Consider the following 19,797-nt stretch of genomic DNA (forward strand, 5'->3'; position numbering starts at 1 on the left):
TCAACATATATAAGAACAATCTGTAACATTTTTGTTAAATTCCCATTATTTTAAAAATTCTATAGGTATAAAATTTTTATATTCTATACCTATAGAATTTTTAAAATAATGAGAATTTAACAAAAATTTATTGCGTTTCCTAAAACAGTTTATTTAATAATAAATAATCTTCATCTCAAGGAATATAATATTCAAATGTAAACATACAAATTAGCTCATTATATAATAATTCCAGCATTTATACGTATTTTATTTTATTTTAATAATACTATAAATACGAGAGTTATAACTTATAAAAGTTATAAGCTTATATCTAATTTAAACAAAAAATTTACGCACTTTAACGAGCTTTTAATCACATAAACTCACTTACATTACTTTTTGAATTTCAATTAATATTTAATATGTATTGTTTACATAGCAATTTTTTTGTAAAAAAATTCAATTTTTTGAAAAAAAAAAACGAAATTTGTCTGATTTTTTTTCAGCAATTTAAAAAAATCAGTTTTTTTTTAACTATAATTCCTGATAATTGAAATCTTGCCTTTATTGGCCGAAATGGATTTCAAAATAAGAACTTTGAATGTTGTTTTATGCCTATTGAAGAAAGTTTAGCAAAAAATTATTAAGAACAAAGTTTCCTTATCTTTTTCCATAGAATACGAATCTGCAGTAAAATATAAGCATTTTCATCGAACAACTTAACCTGGGTTTTATTGGGTTGAAAGTGAGTTCTGCACCCAAAATCTAACAATAAGAACATCATTTAATGGTTTCTTTCGAACCCTACAACTTTATTTGAAACATTTTTTCCAAAAATGGATAATTTTCGAGACATTTTGTCTCTGTTAAAATGGCCAAACATGTTTCAGCCTAACTCGGATACAGAATCCATAAGATCTGAAGATTTGATCATTTAGAATACCTATTTCAAATATGATATTTCGACTAGTAACGTTAGTTTTTTGATATCATTTTTGCAATATAAAACGTTCCCTTGTAAGGATACTTTTGGTAGTTTTCCAGATCTTCCAAGAGGAGACGCGAGTGTATGAAAATTTGTTGGGTCTACCGAGAATTGAACCTAGGATCTTTGGCACAACAGAGACCAGTGCGTTGTCTGCTATGCCATGCTCGCGCTTCAAATAAGAACTTTAATCAACACAATATACGAATTGTTGCACAATTGAGAAATCGGAGAAATTCTTAGGCAAACCCAGCAAAGCAAATTCAAGCAATTTTTGTGATGATGATAAGAAGTGTAGGGGGTCTTTTTTTCAACACTAATAGTTGAACACGTAAGTAAGAATAACACAATTAAATTAGAGAAAAATCTTTTAGGAAGCTGGATCTTTTTTTTTAACATTTTAATATTTTTCTGATGTATTTAATATTTAAGGAGTGGCACCCGTTTGACCACCAATCACTCACAGAATGCTTGAACAGTGAAAAATCTCTAGTATCGGCCACTGTGAACGGCTGTGAATCGCAACGTGATTAAACGCTCCTATATTTAAGTATACATAATTACTAGAGATGTACGATATATTCGAATATAAATCGAATCAAATCAGGTAAAATTCAATTCGATTCGGATTTGAATCTCTATGTATGATTCGAATCCGAACTATTCGAATCTGAGAGGTTCGAATACGAATCACATATATTGACATATATACATATATTCTATTGAATCTTATAAAATCGTATTTCTTGCTAGTAAGTAAAACAAATGGAAATTTTTTTATTATCTGTATATTAAAATTCAACTTAACATTAAATGTATTATTTTAATTAAACGTTACGATTTAATTTAATTCGATTTAGATAAAATTTTGTCAATTTGGATCGATTCGGATTCGAACAAAGAAATTAAATTCGATTCGTTCGATTTGGAATAAAAAAAAACCTTGATTCGTACATCTCTAAATTGATTACAATATTGCTGTAATATCCCCGAATATTCTCTCACTATTATCCGTAGCTGATAGTATAGCCCATAGACAACATTAGAGTCTCTTTGATTGCTGGGTGCAGTTGACGTTCGATGTATCTAGTCAACGCTTGGCTAGCACCCTGCAAAAACACGTCCTCCATCTCCCTCGTGATATACTCCTTAGATTGCCAACTCCTGTTCGGATCCTCCGAGTCTACATCAGGGAACAGATTGTCGAAATTGTCGTCTACTACGAGTTCCCTCACCTCTCGCGACACATTTTGTGGTGGATCCTCATTCCGAAATTCGTCGGTCAGATTAAGAATTTTAGTGAAATTCGCAGACCGCTCTGTCGATTTATGTTTGTTTATCAGAGCGTCCGCGAAGTCCCGCGGCGTGATGACCATCGCGGTACGCGCGTACCGTGCCATTGAGCGTTTCCGACGTGACAATTTAGTGATCCAAGAATTCTTCCTCCATACTCCGATGTTTGTCTCGGGGGCATGCAAATAACGCGAATGTCGACTCTCATTCGGTATGACAATATCCATTTCTTCGGCATTACCCGCTAATTGTCTCGGTTCCGCCGCATCATACTTATCGTTCAGAGGCAACGATAGCGTTGGTGTTATCTAAAAAAAGATATAACAAAAAATATTTACAAGCATTAAATTTATGAAAATTAGAGTATAAGTATTAAAATTATTATAGCATATATATTTTATATAAAGCATATTTTTTCCCTAAATATGGTATTCTAATACTCTAATCCTACATTCTTCTTTTGAGTCAATTATTTAAAAGATTTTCGATGTAGAGAATGATTTTATAATCCATAATAATTTTAATTAATTAATAAAATATCTAGTTGTTGATATTAGAAATTATAGAAATTTAGAAATTAATATTTGTCTCTTTTTTACACTTTTGGACATAATTTTTTTTATTTAGCCTACCTTGTTGACACTGGCTAAGTGATACGGCGGCCATTTATCCTGCCGTTTGATTTGCTTGTCAATGCGCGTAGAACGGCAGCCGTACGCGTAGATCGACGCGAACCTGGGCTCCAGGAAGCTAGACTCCGTGCGTATACGCATCTGGCCTCGTCCGCGAGCAATCGGAGAGGTAAGAAAATCTATTCCCGCACGTCTTAGCCGTAATGTCATTCTACAGGATTCAGCCGAAATCAGGGCGCGATGATTTCGTGGCATTACGGATACCATCCCGGACACCGACAGGTCATTGAATACAACGCGCGTCCTTAGAGAATTGCGATCGGGATCATACACGCATTGTTCCACTCGTGCCCAATGGCTTCCGGACTCCTTCGGGTTTTCCGGGAGCTGCAAAACGGTCCAGTTTATTATCTCAACCCGTCTTTTATTTTATGCATAGATAATAACTTTTTTTTAATTTTAATCATTTTTGTGAGACTCTTCTATTTTACGCATAGATAATAACTTTTTTTAAATTTTAATCATTTTTGTGAAACTCATACTTTTAATTGTATAAAGAAAAGATTTTCTAAACATTCAAAACTTTTAAAAATTTATATTTAATATTTGACAGATTCTCTTGAAACTCTGCCTGTTTCTCTTTAAATTCTTAAGACAGAGAAAGAAAATTTTAAGCCTCGTTTAAAATCACAATAACGTTGATTGCAATCGGGCCTTCTATGTATCATAAGTTGGAACTTTAAATGCATGCACATAATAAATTCTATATTAATTATTATTAATTACAATACTATATTAACCAATATCTTTTTAATTGATGCAATAAATTTCTTTTAAGGTTGCAATTAACATACTTAATTTTGATTACAATAAAACTTCCCCAACATGTCACATATCACATCATGTATTATACATGACACTAAAATAATCCTTTTTTATAACTTTAACTATAAAATTTTCAAAATTGTGACATGATAGAACAATTTGACGTCTAAAAGACACGAAACAATTACCTTAGTTTTTTATGTTCGGAAAAAGTTATCTTTTAATTAAATAAGTGTATATAGTCAAACATAAATTTCCAATATAAATTAAGAGGATATTCTAGTCTAGATGCCAAATTTTTATGCTATTTGCGAATTTTTTTAAAAGAAAGTGTAAAGTTTTTTGGGACAGGGTGTTTTCCTATATATATTTATACATATTTGAAGTATATTTTAAAATAATATTTGTATTTAAAAATAACTATAAATAAGCGCTGTATACAATATATCGAAATCACGTTTTTCAAATTGGTTCCTATGATATCTCGAAAACCAATTGACCAATCAAATCGGACTTGTGCACACTTCAGCATATGTGTGGCTATAGCCCTTACCACGATTAAGTCAATATATACATTTTTAAAATTTTTACAACGCTTTAATGGTGAAAAAAATTGCAAAAATTAAAACTTAATTTTCAAAATGATGTCAATTTTTAATAGTTATTTTTAAATACAAATATTTTAAAACATATTTCAAATATGTATAAATATGTAAGAAAAAACCCCGTTCCAAAAAACTTTATATATTTTTTTTTAATTCGAAAAAATAGCATAAAAATTTGGCCTCTAGACTAGAATACTCTTTAAATATAAATAAAATATTTATAAAATTTTTATAAGAAAAAAAATGAAATCCGTTTCATACGTGTTAGAGCCATATGTTATAGCAGGTCGGCCAAACTCGCATTAGGTCAATAAAACAGACTTTTCAATTTCCAGTGTGTGTGGTATTTTTAAATCAATTTCTTACAATATATATTTATTGTTCTGTCTCTCTCAAACGTGTATATTTGTTCTTATCTAACATATTTAAAACACCATCCAAGCACCATTAAAGCACCATCTTTTGCAAAATCCGGTACTTACTAGATGCAATTTACTCCGTTTATCACTCTTATAGCTATAATAAATTACCATAAATTGCAGCTCTTTTATGTTTTTAATCGTAGCTCAAAAGGATTATTATATTGTATTATTCGTTTATATAATCCGTGGTGTGGGACGTATTTTGTACATATGAGCTACAGAACTTTCACACTAATGAAATGTTTACGTCAGGTGACAGCTGTATGATTCGAAAAAATGTATTTTTAATTTTTTTTATTTTACTACAAATTCGTACGTCTCACACCACAATTTTATGTCTATTTCAATCCCATGTGAAAGGATTTTCAATTCCGTTCAGTCAATTCGGAGATATTTCAAGAGATACGGTAGTGTCTCACGCCAAGTATGCGTATAACTGCAATATGTGTCGATAATTCCGACCTTTTAGCATCGCCTTAAAGAAATCCAAAAGAAAGAGAAATTTTAATGTTTGGAGAGAATATTACCTTCACGGCCATACGAGAGACAGACATTTCCAGGGGGGCGGAATGTAGTTCGCGCTGATACAACGTTCCAGCCTCTTCTTCGTCCAACTTGTTTCTTCTAGTAGAATCTCTGTGTAGTGCGTCCAAGGCGCGTTCCAATCGTCCACTGCACGCATCCCACTCGCTAATACCGGCATACGTGAAACCGATCGACAAGAGCTTAAATAACCAAATTGCCGGCTGTCTGAACTGCATTACCTATGACAAATGTAATAAAATTTTGTCCATTACGTGCGATGTAAAAAAAAATTTATCGAATTACAGCTAGCGGTGAGTTTAATTAAGAACAAGTTTCTAATTTTTCGCAATCGATTGCTAGCGATGATAGAAAATGACACGCGGAAAGAGCACGATGCCTCGTACGTAATTAACAACACGGAATTAATCAAATTTTTGTATTTTAAGTCGTACAACGATGATTACGGGTTTACGTGCATCCGCCTATGTCTCGCTATTAAAATATCTCCCAAGGCATATCCTGTAGAAACTCGGTGAACTCGAGGCGCCGAAACAGAGCATGAAAGCGTCTCCATTCCGCTTGTCACCAACAACAATCGAATTGTGTGAAACTAGGAAGTATGATCTTTTGGGACTTAGGTAGTTCGTTAACGTTAATTGAAGCACGCGACGAAGCGGTATGAATTTATAAATCTGTTAACGTCATCTTTGACACAATCGGTTCCTTGGAAAAGCAGAATAATTACATCGATAACGAATTTAATTAATAGAAATACGTTTAATCTTATAGAATCTCGTCTTCTTTTCTTCTCTCTCTCTCTCTCTCTCTCTCTCTCATAATTAATAAACTTTATATATATAGCTAAACTACGCTAAACTAAAAATTTATCGAAAAGTTTAATACTTGAAATAAAAGTACTTATTTTTTTAACTAGATAATATCTTGTGTTACTGCAATTTGGCACGAATGGCCATGCGTTATACTACTGATACTGTTTACAACCCGTACAAACGAATTAAGTTGCGAAATTTTTCAACGACGTTATGGCGAAATTGCATTGTTCGCCCTTGTATGCTAATGCAGAATCCAACTCTATTCATCCCGCCGTCGTTCTCGCGCTCCGTTAATCATTTTGACCGCGTTCAACAGATATTCGCGCAGCGGTTGGGCAATTCACTTCCCTAACTTCTCATTACGTTACTATCCAAAACACTTAAAGGAGTCTAAAATACACATGTATCGGATCTCATATAATTTGAATATAGTATTTTTTGTCATTGTATCATATGCTATTGCAACTTACTAAAACTTTTGTTCTTTGTGTGTTCAAAATATAAATAATCTTGAAAAAGTCTCTTTATTAAGTGTCTGTGTTTGACTTAACTTCCAGATTTTTCCATTTTCTTCTTGAAAAAACAATACATTTATGTGATTTTATGTATATATTTTTAAATTAAAATATAAGTTCAAAGTAAATTTTGATAAAAGACGAACTATCATCAAATAACACCTCCTTTTCTTAACGCAGTTGTTCACAAATTTTCCAAATAAATCTCAATATTAAATACGAATTTAAATAATAAAAAAATTTTTATTTTTTTTTTCAAGAGCGTAGAAAAATAAAATGAGGAAAAGTGTTGAAAACTTTTTGTTACGATATCATTTAAGATTAAAATCAAATGATCTTAAAAAACTAAAATTTAAAAAGCTAAAAGTGCTCTCACGCTGTTAGGCGTTTACTTCTTTGCTTCGTTTGCTTCGGACATTTTCGTCGCTCTGATTGTCATAGGCGCGTATGCTTTCGCTCTACTGCATGTGTTTGAATTTGTAATTCGTTAGAATCTGTAATTTTGGAAAAAGATTGGACACTTACTTCGCAGAGTATTCAGATCGCTTTCGTCTTCCGACGACAACAGATAAGTCAGCTGGTGCTCGTGGTAACGCACGCGAAATCGCTCGCACCTCTTCACGTCGAGACATCGAAGAACAATGAAAGTGCTAGTACGCGCGCACCTCTCGGATACGCATGGCGATTTCCCGCTGGAGTTATCCTTTCTCGACAAGTCACGTTACGCGCAGCTACTATACGAGTGAGAGATATGAGGTAAAAGGTAAAACGGGCTTCATTCGAATGTAGGACGGGCTACTACACTATATAGATTCTAATTAATCTAATAGATAAAATACTTATAGGACTGTTACAATCCACTTTAAACTGATCTATAATTTGTAATAAAATTCTATTTTATAATTTTACGCGTTCTGTAATATAGCTATAAAAAATATATTTAAAGAGTCAGAAAATACATATATAAAATATGAAATATTTTCGTAAACATACATACAAAATCGAAATTAAACATTTTTCACAAAGTTCTTCATTTTTCGGAAAACTTTTCAAAAGAATATGTCAATAAATATAACCTTTATATTATCACATAATTAATGCCCACGTAAAATATTTTATATATAACTTACCTTACCTATAATAAGAAATTGATTTATCGCGACTACCACACAGTATGTTCGGCATTTTTATTATATTATATCCGTTAAATAATATGTAACGTCTGTAATAGTTGAGTTAGCTGTCATGGAACTAAGTATCCAAGTCATCTAGGTCTTCACCGTTCGAGGAAATAAATGTCTACATGGTCGCTATCGAGGAAGCGAGTGTCTATGCATGTGTTCGCCGTCAAGGAACAGTGTCCAAGTATCATCCAGAATATCAGAACTACACATATCCAAAATTAACCAATTTGACGGAAAGCCAATTTTCATAAGATTGGTGCGAGGTTCTTTATATAATTTTTTGTTTTTAACATCATAAATTGGATATGAAAGAACGGAAGCTAGAAAAATGGATAATACAGAAAATTCAATTGTAATATACACATAAATACATACGTACAGATTTACTATATAATATTTACATAAATTTACAAATCCATTGAATCAGCAGCAGACATTACATATAGAAATACAAGTATCATAAATTTTTCATGATTTTTATATATATTGAGCTGTATTATTACTGACTGGCGAAAATTCTTCGTTATACATTTCGGCCTTTTAAATTTTTTCGATAATTTTACAATCGCGCGCAAGTTTATTTTCCTTCTTTGATTTCTTCAGCATTTCATTGATATTGACATATAATGCAATCACGGTGTTATGTGATTACAAGAAATCGAAATTTGCGGCAAGCCATTGAATAAAATCATTTTTTCTCATATTTTGTGAATTTCAAATATTTTTTTTGAGAATGTATTTCTTTTCACATTTTTACCACGACTAATCAAACTAGTGTAAAGAATAATTTTAGTATAGATGATAATATAATTCTTAAAATTAACGCAACTGAAGATGATAAATTAGAGGTATATTTAAAGTCTCGCGCACGAATTAGAATAAGAATTTTACGCAACCGAAAATATTGCATCCAAGATCCTTGCTCATCTACATCTGAGTGTACAGTTCTAAAGCCTACTCTACAATAGCCGTAAGCCGTAAGCCATAAGACGTAAAGCCCATATCAGACTAAAGATTGAGATTGAGATTGGAATAAAATTTGACTAATCAAAACAAAATTCACTAAATTTGAGATTAGTTTTCTTTCTTCTAATTGATTAAATCTCAATTCAATCTCAATCTCAATCTTTAGTCTGATACGGGCTTAAGAATTAATCAATCATAGTCGAATCTGAAAAGAATAATCGACTATGATGAATTAATTTTTACGGCTTACGGCTATTAAAGAATAAGTTTAAGATAGGTCTGTTCAATACTTCGTCCGCGAGCTAAACATTTCCACTTTTTCATCATCTCTAGTTGAATGAAGCCTACTCTTCAATAGTCATAAATCGTAAGAATTGACCAATTGTAGTCGAATGTGAGGAAAATAATCGACTATGGATCACATGATAAAGAAGTAGAAACGTTTAATTCGCAAAATATTGAACGGGCCTACTCTAAGATCTTAAATAGATACTTTAGTTTTATACATCACTGACATTCCATCTTGACGTTCATATTCAATCTTGTATTTATCGATTTCATACATACTCTCACTTACTATCTTACCAATTATCGACTATCGTGCATAGCTAAGATAATTCTACAACCAGTTCTGAACTTTTTACATTAATTCGATTTTTGCGTCTTTCGTGTTTATAAAAAGTAATAATCAAGCAAAAATTTTATTCCTTACAATTTGACGTAAATCCAATAGTCGAAAGTATCTCAAAATACTAATCTATCGTCACATGGACGTATCTTGATTCATAAGGCGAAATTTATATCACAATTCACTTCTTATTCTCTCTCGTTTAACAGTTGATTTAATAGTTGGTTTAACAGTTGGTACATGTACAGCACCTTGAGATTCATAACTTCGTTTTTCTATTTTCTCATCTGTTTCTAACGATCTAATGGTGTTGTAATATTTGAAAAATTTTCTCTTAATCAATTGCGCCTTCTTCCGATCCTTGCTAAGATCAACAGTAGAGCCCAAAATAAAATGAATGTCCTTGATATGCTCTAATTTAAGTAGAATGATTTTACGTTTATTGCGCGCGATTTTTTTATCTAAGAAACTTAAATGTCGTCTTAACTTTCTATAATCCTGCAGAAGTTGCTCGATAATATCTAAGCACAGCCTTCGAGTTCTAGCGATACACTTATCCGGCACTTCGCCAGTTCCCATCTGACAAATATTGGTCAGAGCTTCAACGTGGGAATCACCATCCAAGTTCGCTAGCACAAAGTTCAGCAAGTTTGGAATGGTAATAGGAACAGAAAATGGAAACACCGTACTATCCTCCTTTCTGAAAAAAATATCAGCACAAAGAAATATTATTATTTGAACTGAAATGATATATTTTTAAATCAGAATAAATGTTACATATGAATCAAAGTCATTTATCCCTGCAATGGCACACATGGATCGTTCGTATTTATATTGTTTCTAATCCTTGCGCATGAGTGTACAGTCGTGGACACATCGGTTGCGACACTTTTTTTAATAGATTTCTAATACATATTTAATATACATAATATATATTCTATAGATAACTAATATTTTGCAAATGCGAACCACGTTGTTACTATCTTTAGTCTAGAGACAGTATAACACCAATCGTGGTCCGCATTTACAAAATATTAGTGCGTTTTGAAATCTATAAAAAAGAAAGTGTCGCAACCAGTGTGTCCACGACTGTATATGCTCTAAAGCTTACTATACGCGATAGTCGTAAGTTATAAGAATTGATCAATTGTAATCGAATCTAAAGAGTATAATCAACTATGATAGATCAATTTTTATGACTTATGACTATTGAGTAGGTTTAAGGATTGTCCAATACTTCATCTGTGAACTAAACATTTTCACTTCTCCATCATCTCTCGAAAAAATAAATGAATCCTATTTCTAGTTTCTTATTTCTAATGCAGAAAATAATTTTTATAATTTTTCTAAACTTTTTCCAATGTTTATAAAGTAGAATAATTTAGTAAAAACCTAAAAAAAAAACATGCGTAAATTTTAATAGAATTTTTCGAGCACTTTAGGAGCCAAAATTGGGTCGGACATAAATGTCCCATGTGCGCCACTCTCAGATACATAGAAAATATGTATGCCATTGCAGTTATCAATGATAAAGAAAGAAACAGAAAGTTCAATAAAAACAGAAAGAAACAAAAAACAAATAAAAGATGTTTTCTTATAAATTTTAAAGCACATTAGGAAAAATAACATGCAAACAAATTTATTGATCAAGTTTAATGATGAAACTTTTCACAATTCACGCACCTTTTCGCAGGAAAGAATAAAATAGATGGAAACCGATTCATACTGTATTCCCAAGGTAAATCGTTGTTATCTCCATCAACTCTTACAAAAGTCAAATGATCCATATTGGATAAATAATATGCCACTGTCAAATATACGTACGATATAGCGTTACAAAATCCGCAGTAAGGAGAATGATACATTATAACAACGTCCTATAAAAAAATTTAATTAAACGTTAATCTATCGTAAACAATAAAAAATGTTACAATTAGCGACGAATTTTATCCCTCAATATACGATTTTAACATGTTTTTTATTTTAAAAATCTGCAAAACATTGTATACATGTACATTAATGATTATTTAAACATCCAAATCTGTCTATATTATACATGATCTGTCCCAAAAGTAATGAGACTTCTGGAAAAACCGTTTGATTGAAAGTAAATATTTTTTAAGTTAATATTTTTTAAGGTAGAATCCTTGATTAAGCGTCAATACAGCAGTTCCAACATTGCTGCCACTCTTCGTAACAGGAAGTCTTGACTGGACATGCCTTCCAGAACATTCGTTGCGGCTACTTGAACCTTTTTAATCGGCCCAAAACAGTATCGGGTACTTTTGGGATGATTAAAAAGGTCCAAACAGCCGCGATGAGTTTTGAAAGGCATGTCCGGTCAAGACTTGCTGCTACAAAGAGTGGTAATAACGCTGGAACTGCTGTATTGACACTCAGGAATCCTACTTTGAAAAATATTAAATGTATTTTCAATAAAACGGTTTTTCCACTTTCCAGAATTAGTCTCATTACTTTTGGGACAGACCATGTGTATTGTCCTCATACATATACATTATTGATATAAGTACAATAATCATACATTGCATATAACTGACCTTAGATGGATCCAAAATAGTATCTAAAAATGTTTTTGTTGACAGTTCTGGCACACGAATCTTTGAACGCAAATCTGAATTATTGCTATTGTCATCATTAAGCAATTTCTGTACCCTATAATGCCTTGAATTATCCGAACGCAATGTTCGTTGCAATAAGCCTTGGGTATAATTATTTATAAAATCAACGAGAGCATACTCGCTGAATTCATGATGCATGACATACTGACTTTCTAACTGTAATACAAAAAAATCATAAAATAGAAGAAAACAACATACAATCTGCAAAAAATAAAAACAAGAAATTTACAAGAATTGATTAGTTTTAACTCTTTGTTGCATAAACTGTTTTTATATTTTGTATATTTTGCTGAATCTTTGTATACGGAAGTTTTCGAAACCACTAATTGCAAACCTGAAGTCGAAATTTTAAAAGTCAAAATAACATATCCAATATGGTAATCAAATTCAAAATTTAAATGGCTTATACAGGGTGTAACTTAAATAGCGACCACTAATTATATAGTGCTATTCCTGACAAAAAAATTGAGTCAAAAAGTGAGATTTGTGCGTGAACATAGCGGCGAGATCATAGCGACGAGATCATAGCGACGTAGCGGCGCGGCGCGCGGCGGATCGCTCACGCTCATTACTACGCGCGCGGCTCACCGATGTGCGTCCGTTTAAAGAACGGCGCATATTGGATTAGTTTAACTTGGGAATAACTGCATAATTAAGAATTGTAGAAAAAAATGGTTCAGAACTTTTTGACTCAATTTTTTATCAGGAATAGCGCTATATGATTAGTGGTCGTTATTTAAGTTACACCCTATATACCATTAAAATTTTAATGTCTTTTAGGCATTTGATTTCAAATCTATAAAAATTTTAATTCTTATTAAAATTTGAAAATTCAAAATAGCGGATCCAATATCAAAGAAATTTTTGCTATTTTTTTCTCACAAAAGTTTCTTTCTTAGCAGAACTAACGATGATAATGTGATAAGCTGCAAATGTAAAGTTTTAGCTAAATATAAATAATTTTTCAAAAATTTTTAGTCGCTATATTAGATATGCTATTTTAAATTTTCGAATTTTGAGTGCATTTGAAATCGGTGATTATAAAAACATTAAAATGTAAAGATATTTAGAACATGTTTATTATTTTTTCCTTTCCAGCATAAATTTTTTTTAAATAGTACTAATTTTGATATTTTGTTTATAATTTTTTGTTAATGCAAAATAATTACATATTTATGTCATGTATACATTTGAGGAAAAAAGATACCAAATATGTTATGAAATGCAAAAAACATTAAAAAATTATAAAGGCAGGTATTTTGTATATAGGACATTATACAGCAAAGAGTTAAATAATGAAAATTTACGACAATAAACATACTAATCTGTTATTAAAATATGCTATTATCAAAACTTACTGAAGCATCCAAGATAACGACAGTAGTTTTATTTTTCCGCTTTGAAATATCAATCCCAAGATGCTCTGCAAAGTGGAAATAATGTAGACTATCGATAGCTATCAACGCTAATGTCTTATTGGTTTTGCAAACTGATTCTTTCAAACTGATATTAAACTGCCTCGAAGAATCTCGTGGGAACAATGACGGATGATAATCATTTCCAGCCAGCCATCTTTTGCAATCATCTTTTAAAAAATCTCTTTTCACCATGCTTGCAGATCGCGAATCGTTATCTTCCTTCAATAATGATGATTTATATTCGGTACCTGTATGTAGCCTTAAAACAACAGTTTCTTTTTTTCAACAAATTTAAAATAATGTATACTTGCATTTATACGTAAATGTATAATATTACCTCTTTAATTTTGATTCTTGCAATTTTGAAACATAATTCTTGTTATAATTATATATCTGTTTTTCATGCTGTCCAATCGTAACAGGAATTGTAAATACATCGGTATTTTTGCAGACATCATTAATTTTTTTAGAAATGATTATACAGATTTCCTTCTCTAATGGATTCATCACCTTTGTGTTACACAAGAGACATTTATTCATTGCCACGTTTGCACAGCAACTATTATTGATCCATTGTTGAATTGATATACTAGCAATTGATTCCTTTATTTGCTCGGTATACGTTTTGTTTTTCTTTAGATCAGCACATTCTTGATTTCTAGAAAGATGTCGGATCACCGCTGTACGTCGTTTTGCTTCCAAACGTGCAACTATATCCTTCACTAACATACTGTCCGCACAGTTATAATACTGCAAGCCGATCTCTCTTATCTGAAAAACAAGAACATTTTTTATGTAAATCAATGCAAGATTTGTATAAACTTTTGGGCTTGGAATTGAAATATGTCGGCGGTTATGTGTCGGCCCATTGCCATTTTTACTCTTCACTTAGCTATTTTCTCGTAGCGAGACGGTTAATCTGAGGAACGAGACTAGTTTGAGATCGTTAAAAGTTTTTTAACATGCTTCATATTCACCGTTCAAAAGTATATTATAAAATATTATTCTTAACAAATAATACATAAGTATATAATAATAATAATAATAACAATAATAATAATAAAAGTATCATTTTATACGTATGTTTTAATATACATAATTAATACCACATATGTACATACACACGTATATGTATGTACATATGTATGCATGCATATATATATATATATATATATACACACATAATTATATAATAAAACAATATGTAATTAATATCAAGTAATAATTAGTATTATATAGTCTGCCAATTTTTTAGTTCTGCCAGTTTTTCATCATCCGAGAGATACTATTACAGAAATGTTTTTTGAAGTTATGTAACACACAAAAAAGAACTTTTAACTGACACATTTCAATTTCAAACCCAAAAGTACAAATCTTGGACAACACTGATATAAATCATACAATTATAAATATATTTGAAAAGAATGTTTATTAAACTTTAATATATAGATCAAATAATAAAACAGTTTACTTAAATATATATGAAAATTGACTACAATATTCTTCTTAAAATACATCTTATTGTAACTCTTATAAATATTCAACTAAAATATCATATAAAAATATATATAAATATATAAAATCACAAAAGATTTTTTGGATTAGCAAATGTTTATAAATTATAAAATTGTTTACAAAAAACTACGTAAAAAAATAATGTAACAAGATATGACGTACCAAATTGTAAATATAATTTTCTGTATGAAGCGGATTACGTGGTGTAAAGAGAAATAAAACTGGTCCTTCCCGGAGATAGGGCGCAAGAGTGAGCGCTTTGATTCCGGGAGGCTGTAGCCAAAGAGATGGTTGATGAACAGAACTGCTGATCCAATTTAAGATATTTTCGGAAGTCCATTCATTGCCCTCCGGATAACTCTAAATGTTTTTAAAGCTGGTGTATTACGTAATGTAGGATGGTAGATTTACGCGTTGTACACTTACTAAAGATTCATTCCACATGAGCAACCTTGCTGATGGAAACTTGTATACCCCATAATGCAATTTGCTGGCTGATGCACTAGTCACTATAGCAAATATCAACTCTCTATTAGGATCTCTTTCCAATGATCGTATCGCGGCCTTATAAAACTCCTTGTATCCAGGAGTTCTATCCAATCGTGTAAAATTAAAATATCCAACAACCACTGCCTGCAAATTATCGGAATAATTAATCATTAAAATAATTATTAAAATACAGAATGTCCAGTAAATCGCCTGCAATACTTCAGAAGGTGATTCAGAACCCAAAAAGGAAAAAAAGGTTTAAACATAAGTCCGGAAATAAGTCGTTTCTGAGTTATAACCACTTTTATGTTAAAAAATTATAATTTATTTTTCGTAATCATGATTATAATAACAATCATAATTTATACAATGGTCATAATTAGTTATAATAATCCTTTTTATCCCAGAATTCACCATGTGGAGGCATAATTCACTTGACATCCCGCTTTTTTATTTTTATTTTTGTCAATTTCTCGACATTTTGTAAATGCGATTATATTATTTTTATAATAAAGGGTAAACATAAACAGGTATTTAAATCGAATTAAATAAGATGTTCAAAATAACCATCTTCAGCACAAATGCAGACTCTTATTCTTCTATCAAATAAATTCCGAAAAACTTTGAAAAATATTTGAAACCTTCCGAAATATTACAATTAATATTCGATTAACCAAACTCAATTTAAATACCTGTTTATGTTTACCCTTTATTCTAAAAATAATGTAATTATATTTATTAAATATTGAGAAATTAAAAAAAGGATAAATTAAAAATAAAAAAATAAAAAAGAGGAATGCCAAGCGGATTATGCCTTCATGTGGTAAATCTTGAAGAAAAATAAATTATTATCTAATTATGATTATTATAAATTATGATTATGTAAAATAAATGACAATTTTTTTAACAAAGTGGTTATAACTCAGAAATGACTTATTTCCGGACTTAGGTTTATAATCTTTTTTCCTTCTTTTTGAGTCCCGAATCACTTCCCGAAGTATTGCAGGCGATTTATTGGACACCCTGTATAAAAAATAAGTTCTAGACGATGGTTTTTTCAACAAAAATCCACCTACAGCACTCCTCAGCAATCCATTGTATCTCAATTATTATTATTAAAATGTATATTAAATTTTTTAATTTATTAAAAAAAAATAAAACAAAATTTTATTTTGAATGATAATTAATACTAAAGACTTCAGTAAATAAAACCAAAATATTTATTTACAAACAAAATTTACTTTCCTTTCTTCAAATAAGAAGAAAGTTCTTATTAATTTCTTAATAAACTTCTGAAGAATAAACTTCTTTAAAATACTTACATCATAGGCAACCAACAATTCCATTAGTTGTTCTTCATGTGTTATTCTAATAATAGGATTCATAAGTGCATCAAGGAAACGAATCATATATGGTGCTGTACGAATTCCTCTATAATTAATACCAGACTCTCTGGATGGATATAGCATCAACACTGGATAACCATGGATTTTATTATACTGCGCTCTGCACTCTGAATCGGGATGCCAACAATTAATGGCTGCAAAGAATATCTAAGAACACACACAGTGCCCAAGTGCTTATAAATACATAAAGAGAAATATAAGAGTCTAAATCACACAATTTTTTACCTGTGGATGATAAAACCGTGCAACGCTTTCAAATTCATGTCTAAGCGCCTGACTTTCTGCATCCCAGGGTGCATAATACATAACAAAGCTAAAATCCGCTTGCGTTATCCTCTCAATCATCGCATCTAGGTGACCCTTATAAAAGTCCAGTATCACAGAATTCTGATCGAAAAAAGGTTTCGCTGCAGGAGGCTTAGAGAGTTTGGGTGGTCTACAAAATCCACAATATTAATACATTAATAATGCATTGAAAATAAAGTCTACAAATACATAATCCTAATTTTAACATCCTAACTGTGTTAGTGATAAGAAAAAATTTTTATAGTAAGAAAAATATTTTATGAGAAATGTATAATATAAATGTAAATATAATAGAATTATTGTATTTACGTTTATATTATACATTTCTTCTTCTTATTATTTATATTAATAAACAAGTTCATAAAAACTTAATTAAAAAATTATAATAAAAAGACAATATGCTGTTAAATGAAAAAAATGCTTTTATTATCGTACAATACAATTTTATTATTTAAAAATATTGATTGTTTTTGTCGGTGATCAAGTTTACTTCATTCTTTACTTATACAACATCGATTCCATAGAGTACATATCCATGAGATAAGAAATTATTTTTCACAAAGAATTCTATAGATTAATACAGCAACGTTTATGAAAGGAAATATTTTTAATTTTTCCAATAAACATGTCAAAGCATATGGATACAATTGGATAATTGCTCGATACAATCTACTGAGCTCCAAAATCATCAGATTTTACATTATTAGATCTTTACGTTTTTATAGTAATCTTTTAATGATGCTTTTATAGACCTATATTTAAGTAAATTTTTTCCATAAAATGCATTAATGCAGTTTGATTGTTAAAATTTGGAGCGCTTTATACATGTATAAAAGTGTAGTACGTGTGTGTAAAAAATATGTATGTATGTATGTATGTATAGTGAGGGACAAAAGTTCTGAAACTATTAATTATTTCAGCTAATTATTTCAGAAAGTATTGGTTTTATGGAAAAATGTTTCAAATAAAAATTGTAGGGTTAAAAAAAATCTATTAGCTGCTGATATGATTTATTTGAGTTTTGGTTGACCTTGAAAAGCGCGTTAAAATCAACATAAAAATTTTAAATGGAAGCCTTGTTACATATTCTTGTAGCTGACATCGAATTTTTCAAAACACTATGATAAAGTTATTTTTTATTAAGTACTTTTTAAATTATAAGATTTGAAAGTTACAGGCTAAGTTCCGTAATCACACTTTTGGCGCTTACAACGTTCACGGAATCATTTTAGCCTTGTTGTTTATCAAATATGAAACCAGGATAAATCATACAGCGCATAAGAATTAAAATGGAATGCAACCACAATATCGCTGATATTAGCGTTATCTAAGGTGTACCACATGAAGGTTATCCAATCGAATTTACACCTCATGTGTGTAATGTGTGGGAATATGTCATAGCAAAGATAAGAAGTAGTTTGTTACTCCAGTAGCATTTTTTTATTCCAAATGTCAGCGGTATTATTATTTTCAAGTCTTATAACTCGAAAAGTACTTAATGAAAAATAACTTCATCATAGTATTTTGAAAAGCTCTCGACGTAAGCTACAAGAATATGTAACAAAAAATAGGAATTTCCATTTAAGATTTTGATGTTGATCTTAACAGCACTTTTCAAGGTCAACCAAAGCTCAAATAAATATCCCCAGCTAATAGATTTTCTTAAATCCTAGAATTTTTATTTAAAACATTTTCCCATAAAACCAATACTTTCTGAAATAATTAGCTGTTCCGGAACTTTTGCCCCTCACTATATAATATATATATAACCTAACTCACGAGCTGTGCAGAGCAGCCATAGCGGTAAAGGTGATCGCAAAGAGAAAACAAATAATTTCGTAGGAAAACATTTTAGCAGCCAGCCGTTCCTCTATCGCCAGCTTCTCCTTAGCCACGTCGTTACTCGACTCGGACGTGGATGTTGACGTGATCTGACGAGGTAGGTTATCGGCATCTCTCAGCGAGTTCGTCTCGCGCTCTTCACTGGACATTCGCCCAGCCATCGCCTGTCGTCACCGGCGTTCACCGCATCGCTGTTGCTTTCGAGCTTTTCTTCGAGCCCCTCTCCCCGCCAACCCTAAATTTATTCTTATCTTATTCAATTACAAGAACGATCTGTTTCCACTTTCTCACTAATCTGCCAGCGTTTCATGGCTGTTCATGGCTGAGACACCACTGACACGGACACCAGACTGAGAGTGAGAGCGGCCATATTCGCGAGTGCCATTTGAAGGAGCACCCTCTGGTGAGGTGTAGACAAATCACTCTAAGGAGAGTAACATTCAAAATTAACACAAGTAAAAATCACTGAAATATAAATACTGGGGGTCGATTGTGTATCTTGAAACGAGGTGAAAATTACAAAAGTAAGCGAATTCACTAGAATATTTTTAATTTCATTGGCCAGTATCTAGTGAATTTGCTCATTTTTATAATTTTCACCTCGTTTCAAGATACGCAATCGACCCCCTGGAACGCGCAAGGTCCATGCCATCTTTGTTAAGAGAAGATCCGAGAGAGAGCATTCAAAGTGGTATCTTTAGCCTTTTCCAAGCTTTACTGCGCATGTGCAATAGCAGAGAGGCTAATATATGTATAATAAGCTATATAATATAATATATAATATATA

At 31.2% G+C, this 19,797-nt stretch overlaps 2 protein-coding genes and 1 long non-coding RNA gene across 7 annotated transcripts; 1 reads left to right on the forward strand and 2 right to left on the reverse strand.

Annotated features, from left to right (window-relative positions):
* Nucleotides 1-1,836: 1,836 nt before the first annotated feature.
* On the reverse strand, nt 1,837-7,356 carry LOC105459821. Of its 4 annotated transcripts, XM_011706116.1 has the most exons (6): nt 7,143-7,356; nt 6,994-7,078; nt 6,573-6,672; nt 5,272-5,508; nt 2,893-3,279; nt 1,837-2,568 (listed from the first exon to the last, which is right to left on the reverse strand). In XM_011706116.1, exons 4-6 carry the CDS (start codon nt 5,503-5,505, stop codon nt 1,975-1,977), a joined length of 1,215 nt encoding a protein of 404 aa, XP_011704418.1. In that variant the 5' UTR covers nt 5,506-5,508; nt 6,573-6,672; nt 6,994-7,078; nt 7,143-7,356; the 3' UTR covers nt 1,837-1,974. The 4 variants fall into 4 exon arrangements, with proteins under 4 accessions (XP_011704418.1, XP_011704419.1, XP_011704417.1 ...); XM_011706117.1 differs by lacking the exon at nt 6,573-6,672 and having other exon boundaries at nt 7,143-7,190; XM_011706115.1 differs by lacking the exons at nt 6,573-6,672; nt 6,994-7,078 and having other exon boundaries at nt 7,143-7,226.
* On the forward strand, nt 7,284-8,281 carry LOC105459820. The gene is made up of 2 exons (XR_975726.1): nt 7,284-7,373; nt 7,849-8,281. It is a non-coding gene; the product is annotated as an uncharacterized LOC105459820 (long non-coding RNA).
* Nucleotides 8,282-8,944: 663 nt separating this feature from the next.
* LOC105459823 (thioredoxin domain-containing protein 11) lies at nt 8,945-19,362 on the reverse strand. Of its 2 annotated transcripts, XM_011706119.1 has the most exons (10): nt 18,948-19,362; nt 17,088-17,298; nt 16,779-17,009; nt 15,394-15,600; nt 15,130-15,327; nt 13,790-14,223; nt 13,393-13,711; nt 11,954-12,190; nt 11,079-11,272; nt 8,945-10,095 (listed from the first exon to the last, which is right to left on the reverse strand). In XM_011706119.1, the coding sequence occupies exons 1-10, from the start codon at nt 19,169-19,171 to the stop codon at nt 9,570-9,572; spliced, it is 2,781 nt and encodes a 926-aa protein (XP_011704421.1). In that variant the 5' UTR covers nt 19,172-19,362; the 3' UTR covers nt 8,945-9,569. The 2 variants fall into 2 exon arrangements, with proteins under 2 accessions (XP_011704421.1, XP_011704422.1); XM_011706120.1 differs by lacking the exon at nt 18,948-19,362 and having other exon boundaries at nt 16,779-16,969; nt 17,088-17,171.
* Nucleotides 19,363-19,797: the final 435 nt, after the last annotated feature.

Source organism: Wasmannia auropunctata, unplaced genomic scaffold, assembly GCF_000956235.1.
Source record: "Wasmannia auropunctata unplaced genomic scaffold, wasmannia.A_1.0 LD333513.1, whole genome shotgun sequence".
In the NCBI taxonomy this organism is placed as follows: Eukaryota; Metazoa; Arthropoda; class Insecta; order Hymenoptera; family Formicidae; genus Wasmannia; species Wasmannia auropunctata.

What these genes read in the sequence shown, in the direction of transcription:
- LOC105459821 (XM_011706116.1), bottom strand. Translation starts at nt 5,505, where the DNA reads ATGCAGTTCAGACAGCCGGCAATTTGGTTATTTAAGCTCTTGTCGATC. An exon ending in TCTCTCGTATGGCCGTGAAG is followed by an intron (nt 3,280 to 5,271) that starts GTAATATTCTCT and finishes ACCGTTTTGCAG; the next exon opens with CTCCCGGAAAACCCGAAGGA. An exon ending in ACTTAGCCAGTGTCAACAAG is followed by an intron (nt 2,569 to 2,892) that starts GTAGGCTAAATA and finishes ATCTTTTTTTAG; the next exon opens with ATAACACCAACGCTATCGTT.
- LOC105459823 (XM_011706119.1), bottom strand. Translation starts at nt 19,171, where the DNA reads ATGGCTGGGCGAATGTCCAGTGAAGAGCGCGAGACGAACTCGCTGAGA. An exon ending in AATTGTTGGTTGCCTATGAT is followed by an intron (nt 15,601 to 16,778) that starts GTAAGTATTTTA and finishes GATAATTTGCAG; the next exon opens with GCAGTGGTTGTTGGATATTT. An exon ending in TCGTTATCTTGGATGCTTCA is followed by an intron (nt 12,191 to 13,392) that starts GTAAGTTTTGAT and finishes TTTGTATTACAG; the next exon opens with TTAGAAAGTCAGTATGTCAT.